This window comes from Protopterus annectens, chromosome 4.part1, assembly GCF_019279795.1.
Source record: "Protopterus annectens isolate FY-2018-M chromosome 4.part1, PAN1.0, whole genome shotgun sequence".
NCBI lineage: Eukaryota > Metazoa > Chordata > Ceratodontiformes > Protopteridae > Protopterus > Protopterus annectens.
The window spans coordinates 361,594,308-361,619,553 of record NC_056734.1 but is presented as its reverse complement, the minus strand read 5'-3'; the positions used below and the strand labels follow the sequence as shown (position 1 = coordinate 361,619,553).

The following is a 25,246-nucleotide window of genomic DNA, read 5'->3' as shown; positions in this document are numbered from 1 at the left end:
CAAAAAAGAGTAAAATCCCATGATTGAAGGAACTCCATGGTCAGCCTCAGTAAGAAGCTGAGACCCCTCATAAAATCCTCCAAAGCTAGTTATGAAAACATAATTGCCACTGATTCTAAAGACAGCCACAAAGCATTCTGTAGCTGTGTCAAGAATCTTAATGGCGACATTCAGATCTTCTCTGAGTTGCACCACAATGGCACTAAATATACAGAACCAACTGATATTGCCAACATCCTAGCAGATAGGTTCAATGCTAACTTTTCCCCTCTCTCATCTCCTAAAGGGCCCATCTCTATACCGGAAGAATGCAAAGTTCCTGTAATCACGGCTACACAGGTAAAAAACACACTCTCCAAAGCCAAGAACACAGCATTCATGGGACCTGACAACATCCCAGGCTGCGTTCTACATGAACTACAGAACGAACTGGCACCCCACCTAAGTACCATGTTCAATCATAGCCTCACCTCAGGCTTTGTGCCCACTGAATGGCTCAAAGCAACGGTTATCCCACTCCACAAAGGGGGGAACCCACACGGACCTCGGGAACTACTGCCCCATTAGTCTAACAAGCCTGGTCTGCAAGGCTATGGAGCGTGTCATCATGGAACTTATAAACAATGACATTGGTAATCTCCAAACTCTGGACCCTACACAGTTTGGGTTTGTAAAAGGCAGATCATGTCTCCTAAACCTGATAGACTTCTTTGAAGCAGTCACCAAAGTCGTAGATGAGGGTAAGGTGGTTCACACAGCCTATCTAGATCTTAGCAAGGCTTTCGACACCATCCCCCCCACTCTGGAATTGTAGACAAACTCACTAAACTAGATATAAATCTCTATGTCATAAGATGGGTTGCCAACTGGCTCACTGACAGAGAACCCACACTGTGAAAGTAGCAGACTCTAAATCCAACTTCAGACCAGTGACAAGTGGAGTACCACAGGGTTCAGTCCTAGGTCTTCTCCTGTTTGGTATCTACTTCTCTGAAGTACAGGCTAACACAGAAGATCTTTGGCTAACAAAGTTCGCAGATGACTGCAAAGTAGGAGCTATAATGAAAACTCCTAATGATGTGGACATCCTACAAAAGGGCCTTACTGAGACTGATGCCTGGTATCAAAGCCATGGCCTGAAGCTCAATGCCAAAAAGTGCATTGTCATCCCTTTTGGTAAAAACTCTGTACCCATGAACTACCACATAGGCGGTGGTCTACTTAACACCAAAAGTGTGATAAGAGACCTTGGGATACAGGTAGAGAGTAGTATCTTCTTTGATAATCACATCGCCACAGTAGTCAGGAAATCTTTCTACGTGGCACACCTCATCACAAAAGGTTTCTCATCCGGGAAAAAAGAGGTAATTGTTCCCCTCTACTCATCACTCATTAGACTCATTATAGAGTACAATGCTCCTTTTGGTATGTACCTCACAAGACATCTACAACAACTGGAAAGGCCACAGAAGTACCTCAGAAAGAGGATTACCAACCTCAAACAGATGCCCTACGCAGACCGTCTCAAAAAACTCCAGCTTTACTCTGTCGCATATCACCTACTCAGTGGTGATCTCTGCCTAACATGCAAAGCTATGTCAAACCCAGAGCTGTTGGATATGCTCTACATTATGACATCCCAATCCCTCCGAGCTACTTGCTCTAAGGACCTAAACCTTGTCACCACAATAAACAGAACATGCTGGAGGGATAGAGACTTCCCATACTCTGGAACAAACTACCTATCAATATCAAGCAAAGCTCCTCATTAGCACTCTTCAGGAATAATCTTGATGATTGGATGGGAGATGGGAAATTCACCCCGGGGATCACTTCCGTGGCTCTGCTTGACAGGGGCACAGGAAAATAATTTTCTTGGGTGGCAAAAGCCAGGCTACCTTATTGGCTAGGCTTATATAGGCCCTAGAGCCAATAGCCTAGTACCTACCTATGAGCATATATATATATATATATATATATATATATATATTTATATTTATATTTATATATTATATATACACACACACACACACACACACACACATATGAGATGGCTCTCCGATTGATAGCCCTTCTTAGTCGACCTTCAGCCCGGCAGTGAGGAACATATACGATGTTTAACTAGGTAGAAGGCTAATAACTGATAGGCAATGAGGGCAAATTGAGCAAAACATGAAACTCACTTAATGTTTGCAAGAGTTTGTTGTACAGAATTGCTAATTTCATTCGGTAAATGTGCTTGTAGTGAACAGTTTTGGGCTCAAATATGCAGCTGATGGGTTTTGTTTTTGTGTACTTTTCTCAGGAAATGGTGCCTTTCATATTTGTTGGTACCATGGAAAATATCGGAAATGCTCAAGTACTTTTGGAGTACCACATTGCGTACCTTAAGGTAAGTTTCAAAACTACTTTTTTGAGAGGTCTTGTTTTGCTTATTGAACTAGCTCGTGCTCCAACACACACACACACACACACACACTTAGGTGTACATAGAAAATTTTTATCAAATTATGCTCACCATTCTTGACCGAACTTAAGTTTAATGTTGTCCTCCAGTAATTTGCTGATATGCACCATGATGTGAAGTGTTGGCTAGCTAGATGTACATCTGTACAACTTTTTTCCTCCTTGCACAGTTTGGAATCCTGATCTTTGAAGTCCTGTTTGTTTCCTTAACATGTTGAGTATCTGTATGACTGTCATACCAACCATGATTTACACCAACTTTGCATGTGCTATTTCAGAGAGCACTGTGTTGACAACTGCTACAGTTACCCAGAGGTTCGGCAATGAAAGCACGTTGCAGTTAAAAGCTGGCTCTCCAACTACTATTCATATTGGCAAATTAAAGTCCACGTTGGAAGTTCTTTCTCCAGTCCAGACATCCTTCTTTTTGGAATCTGTGTTCTGGAGCCCAGCAAAATGGCCCTCCTCACAGACTCAGTTGCAAGCCAGAGCATTCCCACAAGGACAAGCAGTCAGAGGTCTGTTCCAGGTATGAAACTCCTTCCCTTGAAGTAAGTCTAACATTCAGCCAGCCATAGACCATTTCATGCAGGAAAGTCACTTTATACTAGCAAGGGCTCAAGCTCAAACCTTTCCTTATCCTCAGACAAGAAACTGCAGGATGCTGAGTAGTGCACTGTTGGCTGTCACTCTTTGGGGGGTTGCCTGCTGAGGTTGTTGTGCTGGCCTGTTTAAAGGTGACTTGATAGAGCCCTTTGTCAACCAGCCTGAAATGGGAGATCAGTTCCTTGAGTCATCTGGTGACAAGTCAGAGGTACACAGGAGAGTTGGCTCTTCAGTCCCACGTGTCCACCTGTCCTTCCCATCCAGGGGTTCATGCCTCAGGGCATTTTCAAGCTATTTATTTATATCTGATGAAAATTTGATGAGCACATGGGAATGCAACTTTAAAGAGTTAGGGTGAAAACTTAAACTAGCTCTGGGTACAAACCTCTCACCACACAGTGCGCTGCTCCATATCTCCTGATGTTCAGTGTTATCATGCATTCACCATTGAACACAAACTCATACCAGCAGAGATCATGGCTTTCTGCTTCCCCCGGAGTATTCAAGGTATCTAAAGGTAAATGTCTTTGAGACAGGAATAACTAGGCCGAAGCCCCTCCTTATTGGCTTTTTCTTTGGGTAACCCATACTTTTCAGTGGCTTTTAGCCAGAAAAGGAGCTCTTTGGACCATTTTGTTTTCCTCTTCCCTCCTGCAAGAAGCCTGTACTGGAGTTTCTGAGGAAGGAGCTTTGGTAGCACCCAGATGTCCTTTGACATCACTGTTGCAGTATTCATCACTTATGGGATCTCCTACCAAGGATAGCCCAATGTCCAGGCAGTATACCAAAGTCTTTATTACCTAGGGAATGTCATACATCAGGTGTATGTTCCCCACGCAAGCCTAGGACATAAAGGTGATGTATGTATGCTCTCAACTCTAGTGACAGGAGAATTAGGACATCCAGTGGAAAGGACAAAGTGCATCCAGAAAAAGGAAGGAAGAGAGTAACCTCTCAGGAAAATACCACCCACGTAAACAGAACAGATGAAGACTGAGTGATCAAACAAAGGCAGCCGTGGGTAAATCCAGAATTACCCACACCCATTCGTGGGTTATTACTATTATACGATGGACATTTTTTTTTTTTTTTTTTTTTTTTTTTTTTTTTAAGTATGTGGACATTCTCCAAAAATCCAGACAGTTCAGAGGTACAATAGGCTGCCGAGACTTCAGAGAAATACAGGGAAAATCAGGTACATTTCTGTTTCTTTAGTTTTGCACAATGTACTTGATTTTGTCTTGTATTTTGTCTGTCCTCTGTAGCATATATCAATAGAAGATTCTGGCTGCTCAATGGTACTTCAGTGGATGGACTTATTTCCATTGGTATATGCCCAGTTTTACAACCGGCATGCTGGTTGGGTCGACCAGTCACTGTGCACGTTTTTAATGCTAATGAGAAGTTATTGTAAAATGCCCATTGTGTTAATATACTTAGAGTGCTTATTTATAATTACCTTTTAGTGGATCAAGAAGTTTATTACAGAGTGGAAGGCAAGTACTGAGAAACGAAAGCTTGTATGTGGTAGAAGAGATGATGTCCTTCCATATCACTGTTGCAGTGTTCATTACATTTGGGATTCCCTGCGTAAGGCAGCCCAACGTCCAGCCAGTATACTAAAGCCTTAGGTTGCTTTAAGGTAGGCTGTACATCACACATAAGTTCCTTGCAGTATCGTAGGGCATAAAGGTGACGTCCGGATGTTCGAGCCTCAGAACTTCTTTGCCTCCATTCTGAACACCATATCTTGATCATCGGTCTGAATGCCTACATTTCAATTGCTGGTTTCCGAGCCATTGCAGATAAGTGCCCCTTTGAGGTTTCTTTTTTACTTGTCTTTTGGTTGCTTGTGGAGTTTCATATCATCCAAGAAGGGTAAATGCCAGTGCAGGAGACAGATTCCCCATAAAGACCGCCACAAACCATTTTTATTTTGCCTTGGCACCTTGCACGACCATACTTCCTGTTCCATTTGTCAGGCTTATGTACCAAAAACCTTACGTAGTAGGTTTTCTTCCTTGTCACTGTATTTGGAGAATCTGCAACTTAAACCTCCCGCTGAAGATACTATGGAGGGAACTTCCTTCCCGGAGAGACAGCTGCCAAGGAAGAAGGCTAAGAAGCCTAGGCCGGAATCATTCACTGTCCAGTCTCCGCCAGACATTTCTCCTGTGGTGAGTGAATGCCAGGAGGTTTGCCTGGCCTTGTAGTTGGGTTCCTCTGCCCCAGTCGAGTTGTAGGATAGCAGGGATCTGGCTTTAAGCACATCTGAGGATGCTTTACAGACTTCTGTCTTGGACGTTCAGGGGGAACCACTTTTGATCATTTCCAAGGGGCCTACGGATGTTACTCAGATTTTAGTCAGGGAAGAAGTTTCTGCTGCTATTATTGAATGTTGTCCTGGGTCAGAGGCTTCTATGTTTTAAGGCAGATATCCCATTAAAGAAAAAACAAAAAAACTAAACATATTTCTCCTTCCCCTAAGGATCCACAGAGTGAGTGGCAGGCTTTCACTCAGGGTTTGTTTAGTGCTTTGATGACATTAAAACCTCCTCAGGGTGTTTCTGTTCAAGCTCCCCCTTGGTCCTCTGCTCCCCTTAAAAGACCCAGAGAACAGAATTCCTCTAAGGAGGAATTGGATTCTGATGAGGAATCCCATGCTTATTCTTCTCAAATACCTTGTTCTTTGGACTGTGGGTCAGAGGAAAAGGAATCTACCAGTCCTGATACTCTCTTTGAAGAGATTTCTTTTGGGGGGACAATCTCCAGGATAATGGATTTTTTTTGTTAATGGGATTGTGCTCAGCTCTCTGAGATCCATAAGAGGTACTATGAGTTGTTGCAGATGGAATCTCTTAAACCTTCTCCTGTTCCTGCTGTTTTATTGGATGTGTTTTCTAATGCCTGTAAAGGTCCTGATTCTTGGCCTCCTGCTCCCAAGAAACCTTACAGGTTTTATAGGGTACCCGAGGACTGTAATTTTTTTTGTACAAGTGTCCTTCTGCAAACCCGTCAGTGGTGTCTGTAGCCTCTGACAAGTCCTGTCAGTTGCTTCCTTCCCCCAAGTTGCTGCCCTCTGATAAAAACAGCAGAACCATAGAAAGGCTAGGTAAGACTGTTTATACCTTGGCTTTTAGGGCTATTAATTATCAGACCCATATGTCCAGGTATGTGTTGGCTCTTCTGTCTCGGGCTTGTCAGGTTATATCTGATCTTCCAGTCTCTGAGGGTAAAACGTCTGCTCTTTCCTTGTTAGGGACTTCCTCACAGGTGGCTCATCATTCCATCAGGAGTGTAGTTATGATGCAGCAGATGGCTTCTTCTAGGGCTGCTGCTTTCGGATCAGTGATGAGGAAGTATTCTTGGCTTTGGCTTCAACCATTGTATGAAGATGTCAAGACTAAGCTGATGGATGCCCCCCTTGATGGTAAATGCTTGTTTCGGGAAGCTGCTACTGATTTAAGTCCCCTTCAGGGGAAGGCTTTACAAGAACTCAAACATGTTTGTTTCTCCTGTTCCTAAATTCAGAGAAACTACCTCAGTAAGCTAGCCTTTGTTTGAACGCAGTCTTGCCTTCTTCCTAAGTGCAAAAAGGGTGGCAAACTGGTTCCTCCTGCTTAGGCTACTCACACTTCAGGGACTCAGAAGTTTTCTTTCCTGACAGACCAGGTGCTGTCTGACTATCGATTTCTTCCCAGCCACGTTCCTCTTTCTCTTTGCCTCTCTCTGTCTCTTCCTGTTTGGCTACAGATTACTCAGGATTCCTGGGTTCTGAAAATTATTCACCAGAGGTATTTCATGATGTGGAAATCCCTTCCCCCTTTTATGGGCATTCCTCAGCCTCCTCGGGAACAACCATCCTTTTTTTCCAAAGGTGCTCCGAGACCTTTTGACTCTGGGTACTATTCAGGCAGTGCCTGTGCCCCAAAGGGGAGGGGGTTTTACTCCAGGATGTTTCTAGTACCCAGGAAAGAGGGCACTTGAAGACCAGTTCTACACCTATCTCATCGAAACACTTTTCTGAAGGTGCCCACTTTTCAAATGTTGTCTCTTCCATCTCTGTTCATTCTTTTGCTTCCTCAGGCTTATATGGTATCTCTGGATTTCAAGGATGCGTATCTTCATATACTGATCCATCCTCTTTTCAGGGTGTTTTTGCATTTTGTTTGTTGCTTCCTGGCATTTTCAGTTCTCTGCTTGGCCCTTTGGTCTTTCTGCTGCCCCAAGGGTATTCACCAAATGCCTCACTCCTGTGATTGCTTTTTGCAGGCTTCAGGGGATCCAAGTATTTCCCTACTTGGATGACCTGCTGTTTCAGGCATCCTCTCCAGGGAACCTGTTGCAAAATCTCCATTTTACCGTCTCTATTCTTCAGAGCCTGGGGTTTACAATAAACTTCAAAAAGTCTTTTCTGACTCCTTCTCAGGACCATGTTTTTCTTGGTTGCAGGATTCAATTGTAGTCTATACTGCCATCTCTATCTCCTCCCAAGGCCTAAACTCTCATTTCTTTCTTTCAAACTCTTCTTCCATTGACTTCCATTATAGCCAGGGAGTTTCTGAAAGCTCTGGGATTCATGGCATCCGCCATCCCTATGCTTCCTCTGGCCAAACTTCTCATGAGGAAGTTTCATTGATTCCTGAAGTCAGTTTGACTTCAGCATGCACATTCTTTAGAATTTGTGGTTCCTCTTCTACCTTGTTTTAAGAAGGAACTTCACTGGTGAATCCAGCAGTTCCCTAAATTCAGGGCTCCCTCTTCATCCCCCTCTTCCTTCTCAGGAGCTGTTCACAAACACTTCAGACATGGGATGGGGAACAGCTTTTGCTCCCTAAAGGTGCAGGGGGTCTGGCCGCCTCTTCAACAGGAGGAGCACATCAGTATCAAAAAGGTGAGAGCTCTTATGCTGGCTTTTCAGTTTTTTTCATCCTCTTTCCTCCCGGGACCTCTCGAGGTGTTTACAGACAACACAACAGTGATGTGGTATGCAAACAAACAGGATGGAGCAGGATCTTGTCCTCTTTGCTGGTTGACACTGCTGGTTTGGGATCTTGCTGTCAGGTATCAAGTGATTCTTCAGGCAGTGTACATCCCTTCAGGTCAAAACATTGTGACAGACACTCTGAGCAGGTCCTTAATGCAATCCCATGAATGGATGTTTCACAAGGATGTGTTTCTGGACATTGTCCACCACTGGGGTACTCCTCAAGTAGATCTCTTTGCCTCCCCTTGAACAGACAACTTCCTCTATTTTGTGCCAGAGTCCCAGGTCCTGTTGTGTGGAAGGTGGATGCCCTCTATTTTTCTTGGAAGGGGAAGTTTCTTTTATGCATTCCCTCCCCTTCCTCTCATTCCAAACGTCCTGTTTAAAATTCGACAGGATGCTCCCAAAATCTTGTTGATGAGTCCCTTTTGGCTGAGACAGCATTGGTTCCCTCTTCTGCATTTAGTCAAAGGCAGTCATCACAAGTTACCTCACAGGATAAATCTACTAATGTATGACAAGGGTGCGCTCATCTATCCCACCCTGTCCACTCTTCAACTGACACTGTAGGTGATAGGAGTTTGATTCCATATAGACACCTTTTTTTTTTTTTACTGAGAATGTGTTGAAGGTCTTGCAGGAAGCCCACTACTAGGAAATCCTACTTATCCAAATGAGAGGTTTTCTGTTTGGTGTCCCTGTCGTAACCTGGACCCATTTACTGCGGATGTTCTTTTGGTTCTGTCTTATTTGTGTGAGTTGCTCGATGTTGGTTTGGCCTAGTCTTCTATTAAGACCCACGTATCTGCTATCTATGCTTGTCTTCGTTTGTTTCTTAAAGTAGTCCTTCATACGAGACCTCCCAGGAAGCCTTTTCCTCTTCCTTGGGATCTTAATTTTGTTTTGGTAAAGTTGACTCAGGCTCCCTTTGAGCCTGCTGCTTTACAACATTGTTCTTGAAAGATGGTTCTTTTATTGGCTCTCACTTCTGCCACAGGGGTGTTTGAGCTTCAAGCCGTTACAGCTTGTCCTTCTTTTGGTATTTCTTAAGGACATGGTCTCTTTGCATACTCATCCTTCTTTTATGCCTAAGGTGGTTAATGAGTTGTTACTTAATCAGTCTATTCATTTGCCTACTTTTTCCCCCTCCCTGTAGTCTGCCAATTTGAATGTGCTGCATACTTTGGATGTGCATAGACAATTCAGTTTTTATTTGTATAAGACTAAGGCTATTAGAAAATCTGATTGGTTATTTCCATCCTAGATCCTTCGGATTAGCTGTATCCAAGCAAACTATTTCTTCTTGGATTTCAAAGGCTATTTCTTTTTGTTATATGCTTCATGGTAAGAGCCTTCCTTCTTCTGTAAAGGCTCATTCTACTACAGCTGTGGCTTCTTCTGGTGCTTTTTTTCAAGGGGTTAGATACTAATTCTGTTCTTGAAGCAGCTACCTGGACTTCTGAACATACTTTTACCAAGCACTACAAATTGGATGGAGTTTCCAAAGCTAGAGCTGGTTTTGCTAGGGCCATCCTTCATGACTTCTTAGAGAGCTGTACTGCTTTTTCTTCCTCCCAAGTTTCATCTTGAGCTTTAGCACTCTCCCTTAGGTGAATAATACTGTAATCAGTGAATGGAAAGATATAGTACAGTTGTGTAAAACCTTACCATAACAGTCAATGTCCTTCCCTTCAGTGTTGTAGTATTCACTCCCTTCCTTCATCTCCCAAGATTTCCTTCTTGGATGTACTGATTACCTCCTGGATTTCCTTAGACTGGTGTTCCTACTGGGGCAATCAGTTCCGATTATGGTACGTGTGGAAGTCACCTTTATGCCTTATGCTCTGCGAGGAGTGTACTTGTGATACTCTGCGTACCTTAAAGCAACAGTAGGCTTTGGTATATTGGACGGACATCTGGCTACCCATGACAGGGAATCCCATAGGTGAAAAATACTGCAACAGTGAAGATAAGAACATCTACTGTTATGGTAAGATTTTACACAACTGCACTTCTTCCTTCCCAGTTGAAAAAAGGATTTTATTCAAGAATGTTTTTAGTGTTAAAGAAAGAACTCCTGGAGACTGGTTCTGGACCTGTGTTTTTCTGAATCAGTTTGTGATAGTGCCCAAGTTCAAAATACTTTCACTTCACAACTTGTTACCCCTTCCTCCTCATTCGAGTTTTTAGTAACCTCAGATTTAAAAGCTGTATCATCACATTCCTATTCATCTAGATTTCAGATGTTTCTAAAGTTTTGTGTGTCTGGATCACATTATTAATTCTTTACCTTACCCCTTTGTGCTGTCCACTGCTCCAGGAGTGTTCATAAACTGTTGGTCTCCTGTCATACCCCATTGCAGGCTACAGGGTATCCACATTTTTCCAAATTTAGATAACTTGCTGACCTTTGCAGAGTCTTTTCCCGAAGTGTGAGGTGTCTCTCACTTGGGAAGAGAGATTTACACAGGCTGGATTCCAAGAAGACATTCAAAAGTCTTTTTAACTCTATCTCATAGGGTTGTGTTTCCAGGGTGCCTGGTAGACACTTCAGTACAAAGAGCTTTCCTTCCATGGAAAATAAATTGATATATGTTTAGGTCTGTTCCAGGGATTTTCCATGTAGACTTTTGTCACTGCAAGGAAAGAAGTCTGGGTTCTGGGTCCCATGGCATCTATGATTATTGTGATACTATCTGCAAGACTCAACATGAGAAAAATACAATGATATTTGAAATCTCTTTTGCCCAAGCACCAAAACCCATTGTCTTTTCAAATTCCAGTTCTGGGATTTGTGAAAAAAGAAATTACTTGGTGGAGACATCAAATATTCCTAAATCCAGGTCAGCCCTTCTCCCCTCCTGCTTCAAAGCAGTCAGTCACAACAAATGTCTCGGACTTTGCTTGGGGAGCAGTGGCAAGGGAAGTAAGTGCAAAGTCTCTGGGACAAGAATTACTGACAGTACCACAGTGATATGATATATGCCGTGGTGGTGCAGCGGTTAGCATTGTCGCCTCACAGCAAGAGGTTCTCCCGTTCGATTCTCGGCTGGAGTGCCTTCTGTGTGGAGTCGGCATGATGTTCATCGTGTTTCACTGTTGCAGTCATGACTGTAGGGTTCTCCCCTGCCGGCAGGCAGTCCTCGGTCGGCCCGAATCCCAAAGTCTGGGTCCGGCATCCGCATGTTCTCCAGTCTTTCTTGCCGTGTGGTGATAGCAGTTCGCAAGTGCCGGTCGGCTGACTCCTGACAATTTTTTCTGAAAAACTTCAGTCCGAAGACTTTCTTCTCCACTCAAAGCTAAGTACCCCGTTGGGGAAACTTTTTCTTGCTCCAGTCCGATGTCAGAAAAAGTTAATAATTGTATTTCATGTGGGAAGCAAATACCTCATAAGGATTTTCATTCTTACTGTATTCCTTGCTTAGGGCCTGACCACGACGTAGCTAGTTGTCGGTTTTGTGCTAGATTCAATCAACGTACAATTAAACAAAGGTACGATTTTGCATTTCATTACTTCGGTAGGCGTTTTAACTACAAAATGTCGTCAGATATGGTTCCGGCTACCGGAGTTCACAAACGACGCAAGGACAAAGACAGGCCTCCGAGGTCCAAATCTGACGATATCGCACAAACGGAGCCAGCTTCAGGTTCGGCCGTCCTCAGTGAGGCGCTTTTGCAGCCCCTGTCGTCGGCCATTTCAGAACCGATGGCCAAAACGGACTCCCACGAGGAGCCAACTAGGCCTTTGAATATTTCTATTGCAGGACCTTCGGACAATGCTCCTTTGGATGGGTCCGGAGCCGCTGTGCAGGTACCGGCTTCCGAAGGGGTTTTCAGGGGGTTTTCAGGCCTACTCAGCTTCTAATAAAGGCAAAGACAAAGGCAAAGACTCCTTCCAAATCAAAGACTGCAACACAGGCCTCTTCTGAACCAGCTCCCAAGTCACAGAAACAGTTACTTAAGATGGCGGAGGATTTACTTACTATGATTAGGGGTTCACATCCCCCTCCAGATAAAAGACCAAGGCAGGAAGTTTATTATGATTCCTCTGATCAGGCTTCTGTTTCTTCAGTTTCTTCTTCTGACCAGGAATATTCTTTCCCTCCTTATGAGGATTCTGATGCTGAGGAATCCATTCCTTCAGCCTCTTCCCCCTGAGGATTTCTCTTTTGGGGAAACTTTGCATGAAATGAGGGAACATTTCCACTGGGAAGGACAGGAGTATTCGGAATCTAAGAAAAGACTAAGGGATTTTCTTCTTCCCCAACATAGACCCCTGGCTATTCCTCCTGTTTTGGATATTGTGGATGATGCTTTTTTGGAGGCTAACTTAACCCCTGACTCTTTTCCTCCTGCTCCTGTTAAGCCTGATAGATATTACAGGGTTCCTGATTCCCACCAGTTTTTATACAAGAACCCTACTGCTGACCCTGAAACCATTTCTCAGGGTCCTAAGGGAGTTAAGGCCGCTTCTGCTAAAAAACCCATTCCCACTGAGAAGGATTCTAGATCTTTAGAAAGATGGGGCACATACCTCTCAACCTGGGAACATCAAAAATCTGGACAAGGCCCATGAAAAATAGGTACAAATCTGTACGCTGATTAACATATAATTTGCATACATAATTATGTAACCCCGCCCACTCAAATGGAATCATGGGATACCAACTTTCAAACACAAACTGAAGAACAGACAACCAAAACATGGCACCAGAGTCCCCCTGCAGCCATACCAATGTCCCATTACCTGGCTATTTTGCCCCATTTGCCATAGACACTAATGTGTGCATACTGCTTTGCTTCTGCAATGATTATTTGGATTTTATTTTTACATTTTACTGTACAGCAATGTAGGCGCACTAACATCTGGTAAACAAAGCAATACTGTCTCACAATGAAAATAGGCTTAGCATTAAAACTTCTCTGTCCTTGAAACTTATATTCATTGAAACAGCATTGAAACCCACACCACATCCAAAGAAAATGCATCTGGCCAGTGGTGGATAAAGATTACCTTTGGGCTGTTTTCAAATCTTCTGCCCCTTGCACACAAAACAAGAAACATGCATGTGTTCTTTCCTTTGATAAACCTTCCTGACTTCATTAAATTATATTCCTTGTATAATACAACACACTTGCGAGAGCACATTTTAAATTTATTGTCAGAACTTTTTTCCAGTAGGCTGTACTGTAGGCAATGAAACAAGACACATTAACCAATAATGACAAAACTGCCCAATTCAGAACATTTCCATCATAAAAGTCTACTTCCACACCCACACTATAAATAGAATGACAGTATTGTAAGCCATAGGCATCTTGCACAGTGTATTGTACTTATTTTCAATTTCATTTTTGGGGGTGGGGACAAAAGGTCAAAAAACCAAGGACACATTTTAAACATTGCTTGTATAATTTTGAAAAATTGCTAGAATAAAATGTGTTACCAACATGCATTTCACTGGCAAGTTTTGAATCCAGGACCCTATGCACTACAGTCAGAACATACCACTATGCCAAATCAGCAGCTTCCTGAAACACAGGAAAACTGAAACTTAATGGCTATCATTTAGTGAATTCATTTCTCACCTCTCACCATAGCTCTCAACCTCTTAGCACAAAAAAACCTTGACAAAGCCAATAATGGGGGAATACAGATTCAGTTCTCACTTCTCACCATAGCTCTCAACCTTTTAGCACAAAAACCCTGGACAAACAAAGCCAATAATTAGGAAATACAAATTCAGTTCTCACGTCTCACCATAGCTCTCAACTCTTAACACAAGAAACCTTGACACAGCTCATAAGTGGTGGTGGCTAGGGACTTACCAGGGACACATTTAAAACATTGCGTGTATAATTTTGTAAAGTTGCTAGAATAAAATGTTGTGTTCACCATGCATTTTACTGGAAAGCTTTGAACCCAGGACTCTATGTACAGTATTTAGAAAATTAGACCAGCAACCTCAAATAGGTACTACACAAAACACGTTCCGACTGATTTAAAGAAACTCAAATGACTGGCCGAAATCTGCGACATCAATCTGAAAGGAAATTGTTTTCGCAGTGAAAAGTTATTCAAGACACGGTGACGGGTATACAAATAAAGCCCAAATCAGCTCCAAGCCTGCTCTACCTTCTGCCTCATCTCATTTGAAAGAACAGTAATAAATCCCTGCTAAGACAGTCTTCTTACACACAGATATGAACATTCACTAGGCTGGCCCAAGTGCCACTCGGCAAGACAGCCGATGCCAGAAGTCCCACGCTGCAAACATTGTCAGCACAGTTTAACACACGCCACCTTCTTCAGCCTCGACAGCTTACTTCCTCTAACTCTGACAGTTCTGAAATGCCGTCAAAATCCTTTCTCCACAACGCACAGCTAAAGCATATACCTTAACTCGACCCGAGAAGGGTAAACACAACATGCTTTTCTCGGCTTTTTTAAGGGGTGGTTTCCTACCTGACTTGTTCCCGAATGCCTGAATGCTGCCCAGAATCCATTTGAAAACATCTTAGTTAGAGCGAGCCGAGAAGCTGTTTCTGAACTTCGAAGAAGAATAACTTCGAACTGGCAGATGGAGCAGCTTAATGCTTGAAACTTGTTTCTGAAGCGCTAAAGCGCTCGTTTGAATAACCCGCTAACTGCTCACACTCGCAGATCACAGGGAAAACCGGAAATGTGTCCTTGGAGCACTTAAGCTCAATTCCGACAGGCTGATAGCCCTGGCGTGCTGACGTCATCACGCACGTGATGACGTCAGTGCAAAATAAAAAAACGTTGGAAAATTTAAAAATAAAACAAGAACTAAAGCTGGGAAAAGTCGGAAATGGAGGGGTGCCACTCGTGAATCGTGGCACCCCAGTATTTGGACCCAAAACTCGGTAAAATCCGAGTTATTCGGTACGGTTGGGAGGTTTGATGGGGCAAAAAAGTGTACACTTCTGCTACTTTATCTATTAGGGCTTTAAACTGTCAGTTTCATATGCTGAAGTACCAGCAATTTCTCTTGTCTGTTTTAAAACAAAAGCTTACTTCCATTTCTGCCTGTGCAGATGATAAGGAATTACATGACTTACTGCATGCCACTGAACAAGTTGGGAAGCATGGTTTACACTGTGGATTTGATGCCTTGGAGGCTTCTTGTAGGGCTGCTGCCTCTGGCACAGTTATTAGAAGGCATGCATGGTTAAAGGAACAAAATTTGCCAGAACAAGTAAAAGCTAAATTATTGGATGCTCCTGTTCAGCATAATATTTTGTTTGGATCAAAAGCTGAAGAGGTGATTAAAAAGATGGAGGACAAGGCGAAATCCATGCAAACAGTTAAAGATTTCTTACAAGTACAGCCACCCAGATTTAGCAGGAATTGGCTTACAAAAAATTGGTCCTTTCCCAATTCAGACAGGCCTCAGAGGGGTAGATATAGACGCTCCTGAGGAAGGCCTCAAACACAAGCTTCTTATAGACCAAGACAGTGGACTGCTTCCACCCCTAGGGGAGGAGAGGACAGGCCACAAACTCATAGGCAACAGACTCAATGACTCCCTCTGTTGGGCTGCAGGAACTTCTTGCCTGGAAGCCTCTCTCGGAGGAAAACTTTCTCTTTTTCATTGAAATTGGACTCATAACCCAAGACAAGTGGGTTCTAGATGTGGTTTCAAGAGGTTACAAATTCCATTTTCATACCCTGCCAAGGCCAAGCGGATGGCCAGACCTTCCAAAACATCAATGGACAAAGGCCTTAAACCAGGTGGAAGCTCTTTTGGCTATGAAAGCCATAGAACTAGTTCCACTTTCAGAGATGGGACAAGGTTTTTACTCAAGGCTCTTTCTAGTCCCCAGGAAACAAAACTCATGGAGACCCATTCTGGATCTGTCAGTCTTGAACACCTTTCTAGAGATTCCAAAATTCAAGATGCTTACTCTACAGCAGCTACTTCCAATGCTGTCCAAAAATGCATGGATGGTAACTTTGGATTTAAAGGAGGCATATTTACACATTCCCATCAGGCAGGAATGCAGAAAATACCACAGGTTCAAGGCCGAATCGAGACACTTTCAATTCTCTGTGCTGCCCTTTGGATTGTCTACTGCACCCAGGGTCTTCACCACATGCCTGGCTCCAGTAGTAGCTTACTGCAGACTCAAGGGAGTTCAAATTTACCCTTATCTGGACGACTGTCTTATTCAGGCAGACAGCAAGGAGGTCTTACTCCAGCATCTACGGTTTGTTCAGGATCTCCTCGAGTTCCAGGGATTCGCTGTAAACATAAAAAAGTCAAATTTGACACCCTCACAACATATAATTTTTCTGGGCGCTTCTTTAAACACAACAACCCAGATGGCATTTCTGACATACGATACGAAAAACAGTTTCTGCTGGCTTCAACTTTCAAAACCTTGGCAACTTTAACTCAGCTATCTGCAAGGAGATTCCTGCAGGCTTTGGGTTACATGGCCTCCTGCATCCGTCTCGTACCATATGCAAGACTACACATGAGGAAAATACAGTGGTACCTAAAAAGTGCATGGTCTCAGCATTGCCACAGTTTAGACATACTGATCTCCGTCCTGCCTTGTCTTCAAAAGGAATTCCTTTGGTGGTCCAAGGCATGTACTCTAAACAAAGGGAAACCCTTCTGTCTGCCTCCTGACACTCAGATTCTAACCACGGACGCCTCGGATTATGCTTGGGGAGCCCATTTTCAGGGAAACTGTCTGCAGGGCCTTTGGACAAAGGATCAGAAGCACCTGCATATCAATTTAAAGGAAATGTTAGCCGTTCAGAAAGCTCTAATGGCCTTCAGGAATCTTCTACAACCAGGACAACTACTGATACGGACAGACAACACCACAGTTATGTGGTACATAAACAAGCAAGGGGGATCTAATTCCTACCCCCTTTGCAGACTAGCCATGGATCTATGGAACACAGCTCTAGCTTTCAATCTGGACCTTCAAGCTCAGTTTCTACCAGGGAAGCAAAACTTCCTGGCAGACAGTCTGAGCAGAAACCTTTCGGATCCACACGAATGGATGCTGGACCCCGAAATATTCAGGATGATAACAGCAGTCTGGGGATGTCCTCACATAGACCTCTTTGCATCCCATCTCAATCATCAACTACAGAATTTTTGCACCAGGACTTTCCACGAACAAGCTTGGAAAGTGGATGCACTATCATTCAGTTGGAGAAACCTCTCGGGATATGCCTTTCTGCCTCTTCCTCTTCTTCCACGGGTATTATTTAAGATAAAACAGGACAAGCCCAAGATGATAATCTTGTTGGCCCCAAATTGGCCTCGACAGTTTTGGTACCCCACTCTGAAAAACCTATGTCTGGAGCCCCCTTGGGTCTTACCACAGATTCCGACCCTTCTGTCCCAACATCAGGGTCAGGTTCTACACTCCCATGTCAGCACTCTCAGCCTGGCGGCCTGGTTAATCCAGGGCCTTTGATTCCTTCTCTCCTACCCAAGCAGGTTATGGATGTCATTTTAGAAGCCAGATGTCCTAGCACTAGAAAATCTTATGCAGGAAAATGGAAAAGATTTTGTTCCTGGATGCAGGCTCAGGATTCTGATCCTCTTCTTCCTAACATTCCTTTGATTTTACTTTACCTGACAGATCTCTTACATAAAGGTCTCTCTTTCTCTTCTATTAAGATACATGCCTCTGCTATTTCCGCTCATTGTAATATGGACCCTCCAATCTTTTCCCACCAGCTCATGAGACAGCTTCTCAGAGGAGCTAAGAATTTAAGACCTCCTAGCTCTCCGCCCATTCCTGCTTGGGATCTCAACTATGTTTTGGAAAAGCTCACCTTACCTCCTTTTGAGCCTGCTGCCTCTTCTGACATCGTTTTTATCTTGGAAAACAGCCATCCTGTTAACCCTGACCTCTGCCAGGAGAGTTTCAGAGTTGCAAGCTCTTATGGCTGTGGAACCTTATATTATTTTTCATCAAGACAGGATGTCTTTGAGGACTAATCCTACATTCATGCCTAAGGTGGTTTCCAAAGTGGCTTTAAATCAAACTATCCACTTGCCAACTTTTTTCCCCACTCCTCAAAATGAAGGGGAAATGATCTTACATTCCTTGGATGTACACAGACAACTACGTTTTTACCTGGACAGAACCTAGGACATCAGAACATCAGAGCAATTGTTTGTTTTTTATGCTTCAAGTTCCCAAGGTAAAGCCATTTCAAAACAGATAATTTCTAAATGGATTGCTCATGGAATCAGATTTTGTTATTCACACCATGGAAAGCAGATCCCAGGGAGTATACGGACTCATTCCACCAGAGCTGCTGCCTTCCTCAGGGGAGTTCCTACCAAAGACATTTTGGAAGCTGCAACTTGGAGTTCAGTGCATACTTTTTCAAAGCACTACAATCTACCTCTCTACTCTAAGTCTAGGGCAGGCTTTGCTTCTGCAGTCTTGCAGGGCCTTTTAGCCGCCCCTTCTACTTTATGACCACCTCCCTTTCATTCTTATTTGGGATTCTACCCTACAGTCATGACTGCAACAGTGAAACACAATGAACATAGTACAGTTGTGTACACCTACCATAAATGTAGATGTTAGAGTGTCTTCACTGTTGCAGTCTGGGTTTCCCTCCCTCCTGTCCCCTCTTATTTTTGCTTTTGTGTGGTTCCTTTTTTCACCATTCTTCTGAGGTGTATTTGCAAAGGATATAGGACCTTTCTCATTTTGGGACTCCTGACATCTGGGGCAAGAAAAACTGGAGAACATGGCGTCGGCTGTCAGCTTTGTACTCCTGGTGCTCTGACGTCAGGGAGCATGGTTGAACAGCCAACGCCGGACCCAGACTTTGGGATTCTGGCCGACCGAGGACTGCCTGCCAGCAGGGGAGAACCCTACAGTCATGACTGCAACAGTGAAGACACTCGAACATCTACATTTATGGTAGGTATACACAACTGTACTTTCTCCCCGTGGTTGAGTGCCATTAAAAACATGCAGGTAGGTGCGAGCGTGAATGGGTGTGCCTTCTTTGAAGGTTGGGCGTCAGGCCGGCAACTCAGCACCATAAAAATCCACTGCCAATCATTAACAGACAGGAGTTTCACTGTAGCGACCCCTAATCGGGAAAAGCCGAAAGACATTACTTTTACTTACCACAGTGATATGGTACATAAACAAGAAATAGGAAACTAGATCTTACCCGCTTTGCAGACTAACTGTGTTAGCATGGGCTATGGCTTTACAGCGCAATCTCATTCTACGGCCATCTTGCCTTCTGTCAGAGCAAAATTGTGTGGGAGACAAGCTGAGCAGGGCAAAGGAAGACGCTCACAAATGGAAAGTAGATTGGGGGAGGCTTCCAAGATTTGATCACTCTGTGGGGAATTCCTCTGGTAGACCTTTATGCCGCCTCTAAACAATTACCTGACCAGATTCTGTTCCAGGACTCCACGCAGGAAGACATGCCTTTTCTTTTCCTTGGACAGTAATGTTTCTGTATGCTTTTCCACCCTTTCTGCTAATATCCGGGGTATTTCTGAAGATTCAGAAGGAATCCTCAAAGGTCATTGTGGTGAGTCCCTTGTGGTCCAAGCAACAGTGGCTGTCCCTTCTTTTACAATTGGCCAGGGGCAGTTATGACAACCTTCCTCACAGACTGGGTTTACTCACAAACGAACACCGGTGTTAAGTCCCACTCCCAAACAACTGCAACTGACTACCTGAATGATAGTGTCTAAAATACCTTTTGGGCATCTGTTTTCTGAGGATGTTCAGCAGGTACTAATGGAGGCAAGAAAGCGTGCTACTAGAAAATCATATATAAGTAAATGGAAAGGGTTTTCCAGTTGGTGCCAGCAAAACAACCAACACCCACTCAGGGGTAGTGTTTCTCTTTTTTTATTATTCTGTAGCCTGTTATACTTCTCTATCAAGATTCATTTCTTGACCGTTTCAGCATGTCTGCCCATGGATCACTCTCTTTCAGTACATTTTCATGCGAAAATGTTTTTGAATGGGGTGGTACATAAGATGCCTTCCAGAAAAAAAAAAACTGTGGTTCCTCCTTGTGGTCTTAATTTTGAGTTAGAGAAGTCAACACTTGCTCCATTTAAACATGTTTGTGGCTGACTTGAGGTTCTTAACATGAAAATTAGTTTTGCTGATTGCTCTGACCTATTTAAGAATTGGAGTATAGAACTTGCAAGCTCTTATGGTGGGTCAATCATATCTCATTTTTAACAGAGACAGGGTCTTGGCTTCATCTATGGCTTTTTGAAAAGGGTTGGACTCTAGAATCATCTTGGTGTTTTGTGCGTACTTTAACAAAGCACTATAAATTAGATTTGTTTTCGTGGTTTAGAATAAGCTTTGTTAGGACCATTCACCAAGGGCTCCTGGACCCTTCCCCTTCCACCTTCCAGTTAATTTAAACTATGCTAATCTACCTGTGTAACTGAGGCTACTGCAGCAATTACCAGTACAGAGAACGTTCTACCCTTGTACAAGTATACTTAACCAAAGTAGGTATTCAAATGACCACTGCTGCAGTAGCTTAAACTGGGTTATAGGCACCTTTTACCTTTAAGCATTTTGAACATTTGTAATGTAATTTTGTCTAGTATGTAAGGGTTAGCCAACTTGCTGATGTTCTTCGTGTTTCACTGTTGCAGTCATCACACTTGGGTTATCTGCCTGCAGGTAGCCCTCAGTCGGCCCAAATACCAGAGACTTAGTATTTCTGGGTCGGTTGCTGTCGCTCCAGGTCTGACGTCAGGACATCAGGGGTATAAAAACAGGCAGCTGACACCATTACATCAGTTTTTCTTGCAGAGGAACCCAAAGCAGAAGCAGTTTGCACGAGTGCCGGTTGGCCGCTACCTGAGTTTTTGTTATCGAAATGAATTATCCTGAAGTCTTTTAAAGCTAAGTACCCCATTGGGGATTCTTTTTTTTGCTCTAACCCATGTCAGAAAAAGTTAACAATTGTCTTGCCTGTGGAAAGCAAATACCACACCGAGATTTTCATTCTTACTGCGTCACCTGTTTATTCCCAGACCGCAACGTCCCTCGCTGTCAGTTTTGTGCCTTGTTCAATGCCTGAACTATTAGTCGTTGGGCCCTTATTGTCACTAAATACTTTTGTTCTCTATGTGCTTCATGTTTCACTGTTGCAGTCATTCCATTTGGGTAATCTGCTGGCAGGTTGCCCTCAGTCGGCCTGATTAACAAAGTCTTGGGTCCTGCGTCGGTTGCTGTCCCTTCTTCCATGACATCAGGTCATCGGGTATAAAACATGCAGCCGACGGCATTACATCAGTCTTGACCACAACGTGCCTTGCTGTTGGTTTTGTACTAAATTTAATCAACGCACTATTAAACGTCGGTATATTTAACTTCTAAATATTTTGGTTTAAGATTTAACTATCCAGATATGTCGTCTGTTAGCAATCCGACTACCGGAATGCCTAAAAAACGCAAAGAAAAAGACAGAGACAGACCGTCGAAGTCCAAAACCGACGACAATGCTTCTCCTAAGCCAGTCGCCGGTACTCAGTGAGGCACTTTTGAAGCCCCTGATACCCGCTACTTCTGATTCGCAGGCCTCTACTGAGACCCATTTAGAGTCCGGTATGTCACGAGATGCTTCAATTATGGAACCCACGGATGTCTCGCCCTTAGATGGGTCCAGAGCCGCTGTGCAGGCACCGGCTTCTGAGGGTGTTTTCAGGCCTACAGATTTTTATATTACACCGACGTCATCTTCAAAACTAAGGCCAAAATCTAAATCTGTGTCTAAAAAAACGACGCCTGGGCCACATGTGCAGGCCCCTATGCCTAAAAAACAAATGATCAAAATGGCTTAAGATTTAATTACTCTGATCAGAAGTAGCCAACCCCTTCTTTCTAAGAGGCCTAGGCAAGACATTGATTATGAATCTTCTGAACAGGATTCTATTTCTTCTGACTCTTCTAATGAACAGGATTTGTCTATTCCTACTTATGAGGACTCTGATACAGAGGATTCCATTCCTTCTGCCTCTCCCCCTGAGGATTTTTCTTTTGGGGAAACTTTACATGCCTTAAGGGAACATTTCCACTGGGAAAGTCAGGATTTCTCTGAATCTAAAAAGAGACTTGGGGATTTTCTTCTACTTTCTCAGCATAGGCCTTTGGCTATACCTCCTGTTCTAGACATTGTTGATGAAGTTTTTTTCAGAATCTAGTATGACTCCTGATTCTCTGCCTCCGGCTCCTTGTAAGCCAAACAGATACTACAGGATTCCTGACTCCCATAAATTCCTTTTCAAATACCCTGATGCTGATCCTGAAACCATTTCTCAGCGTCCCAAGGGCATTAAGGTCTCTTCTGCCAAAAATCCTACCCCTTCTGATAGAGATTCCAGGGTGCTGGATAGATGGAGTAAGAAGGTTTACACATCTGCAACTTTGGCAATCGGGGCTTTAAACTGTCAATTTCATATGCTTAAATATCAACAGCATATCATGGGACTACTTAAACAGAAAATTATGTTAATCTCTGACTGTGTGGAAAATAAAGAATTGCAGGATTTATTGCATTCAGCTGAACAAGTTGGAAAACATACTTTGCAATGTGGTTTTGATTCCTTGGAGGCCTCTTGCAGGGCTGCTGTAACTGGATCTGTGCTAAAGGCATGCTTGGCTCAAAGAGCAAACTCTGCCTGACCATGTTAAAATAAAATTGTTGGATGCTGTTTTACAACAGGACCGTCTCTTTGGTAATAAGGCTGAAGAAGTGTTAAAAAAGATGGAAGATTAAGCTAAATCTATGCAAACTGTGAAAGATTTCTTACAAGTCCAACCTCCAAGATTTAGTAGGCACTAGCCTACTAAGAACTGGTCCTTTCCAGTCCCCTTGAGAGCCGCTCAAGTCAAATCAAGACATTCCAAAGGCTCCACGTTTCAGTCATAAGGAACTTTTAGAACAAAACAATGGGGTGCCGCCACCTTCAAATCTGGAAGCAACAAGGCACCTCCCTATGGTAAACAGTCTCAATGACCTCCCTCTACGATCACCGAGCACTTACCTCTTAGCCGCCCCTTTGGGGGGAAAACTAGCACTTCATGCATGAAACTGGCAACTTATTACCCAGGACAACTGGGTTTTAAATATAGTATCCCAGGGATACACATTTCACTTCCACACATTGCCAGTCCCAAACGGATGGCCAGATCTGCCCCCAAATCAGTGGGCAGAGGCCCAGAAACAAGTTCTGTCCCTCGTGAACATGGGGGCTATTCAACCAGTACCAGAAGAGGAAAAGAGACAAGGTTTCTATTCCAGACTTTTCCTGGTACCCAGAAAAGACAAATCATGGCATCCAATTCTGGACTTCTCCACTCTAAACACATTTCTGGACATACCAAAGTTCAAGATGCTGACTCTTCAACGGTTACTACCTATGCTAGGCAAAGATGCTTGATTGGTAACTCTAGACTTAAGAGTCTTACCTGCATATCCCAATCAGGGAATCTTGCAGAAGATACCTCCACTTCGAAGCAGGCTTCTTGCATTACCAGTTCTCTGCACTGCCCTTTGGCTTATCTAGTGCGCCCAGGGTCTTCACAAAGTGCCTGGCACCAGTAATTGCATTTTGCAGGCAAAGAAATATTCAAATATATCCAAACCTGGACAGTTGTCTAATTCAGGCAGAAAACAAAGACATTCTTCTAAAGTATCTGGCATTTGTAAAAAGGGTTCTAACTTGTCTAGGGTACACCATAAACAGAAAGAAATCACAACTGGTACCCTCTCAAAAAATTACAATACAACTGCCCAGATGGCTTCCCTTACACCAAAAAAGCAAATTCAATTGATGACTTACTTCAAACAGGTGGCCACAAAAACCCTGCTATCTGCAAGACAAATTCAGAAGGCCTTGGGGGGTACATGGCCTCCTGCTTTCTTCTAATTCCATATGCGAGACTGCATATGAGGAAACTTCAGTGGTACTTAAAAAGTTTCTGGAGTCAACATAGTCACAGCCTGGAAACAATGATTCCTATTATTCCTTGCCTGCAACTAGAGTTCCTATGGTGGGCAGAAGCCTGCCACCAAAACAAGGGACTGCCATTCACTCCACCCCCTACCACCCAAACCCTAACAACAGACTCATCAGACTATGCTTGGGGGGCTCATCTGGCAGGGAAGTGCATTCAGGGCAAATGGAGCCCAAATCAAATGTACCTACATATCAATCAGAAAGAGATGCTAGCTGTACAGAATGCTGTGACAGCCTTCAAGGACTACCTTCATCCAGGACAACTACTGATAGATAGGCAACACCACAGTTATGTGGTACATAAACAAGCGGGGGGGGGGTAGACAGGCAACACCACAGTTATGTGGTACAAAAACAAGCGGGGGGTACACATTCCTACCCCCTTTGCAGACTAGCCATGGTGATGTGGAACATGGCCTTGACCTATCAGATACAACTACAAGCTTAATTCCTGCCAAGAAAGCTAAATTCTCTGGCAGACGAACTAAGCAGAAATCATATGGACCCACACGAATGGAAAGTGGAACCACAAGTTTTCAACATGTTGACACGCAAGTGGGGGAACCCAGACATAGATCTTTTTGCTTCACCCCAGAACTATCAGTTGGACAAATTCTGCACAAGAATTTATCACAAAAAAGCTTGGAAAGTGGATGCTCTATCATTCAGCTGGAAAAATCAGTCTATGCTTTTCCCCCTCTGCCTCCAAAGTTCTGTTAAAAGTCAAACAGGACAAACCAAAAATGATTCTGATTGCTCCAGACTGGCCTCGCCAACACTGGTACCCACTCCTGCGCAATGCGTCACACCTTCCTCTGTGGCACCTGCCTCAGACACCTTACCTACTGTCCCAGCAGAACTACCAAATTCTGCACACTCTGCTCCAAACTTTGAATCTTGCAGCGTGGCTAATCAACACCCTTGGCGTCCCTCAGCAAACCAGTGATGGATGTCATTTTGGAGGCTAGAAAACCTAATACTAGAAAATCTTATGCTGACAAATGGAAAAGATTCTGTGCCTGGAACCAGTCACAAGGAATAAGCAGAGCAATGCCCAATATTCCTCATATTCTGCAATACTTAACTGAGATGCTTCACAAGGGCCTATCCTTTTCTTCCATAAAAATCCATGCCTCTGCCATTTCAG

General features: G+C 43.5%; 1 protein-coding gene across 2 annotated transcripts in view; it reads left to right on the top strand.

Annotated features, from left to right (window-relative positions):
• FXR1 (FMR1 autosomal homolog 1) overlaps positions 1-25,246 on the top strand; it is a 1,545,230-nt gene that overhangs the window by 828,759 nt on the left and 691,225 nt on the right. For both annotated transcript variants that reach the window (XM_044070180.1, XM_044070179.1), the window contains exon 11: positions 2,306-2,392. In XM_044070180.1, coding sequence (XP_043926115.1) covers positions 2,306-2,392 — 87 coding nt within the window. The remainder of the gene's footprint in view (positions 1-2,305; positions 2,393-25,246) is intronic.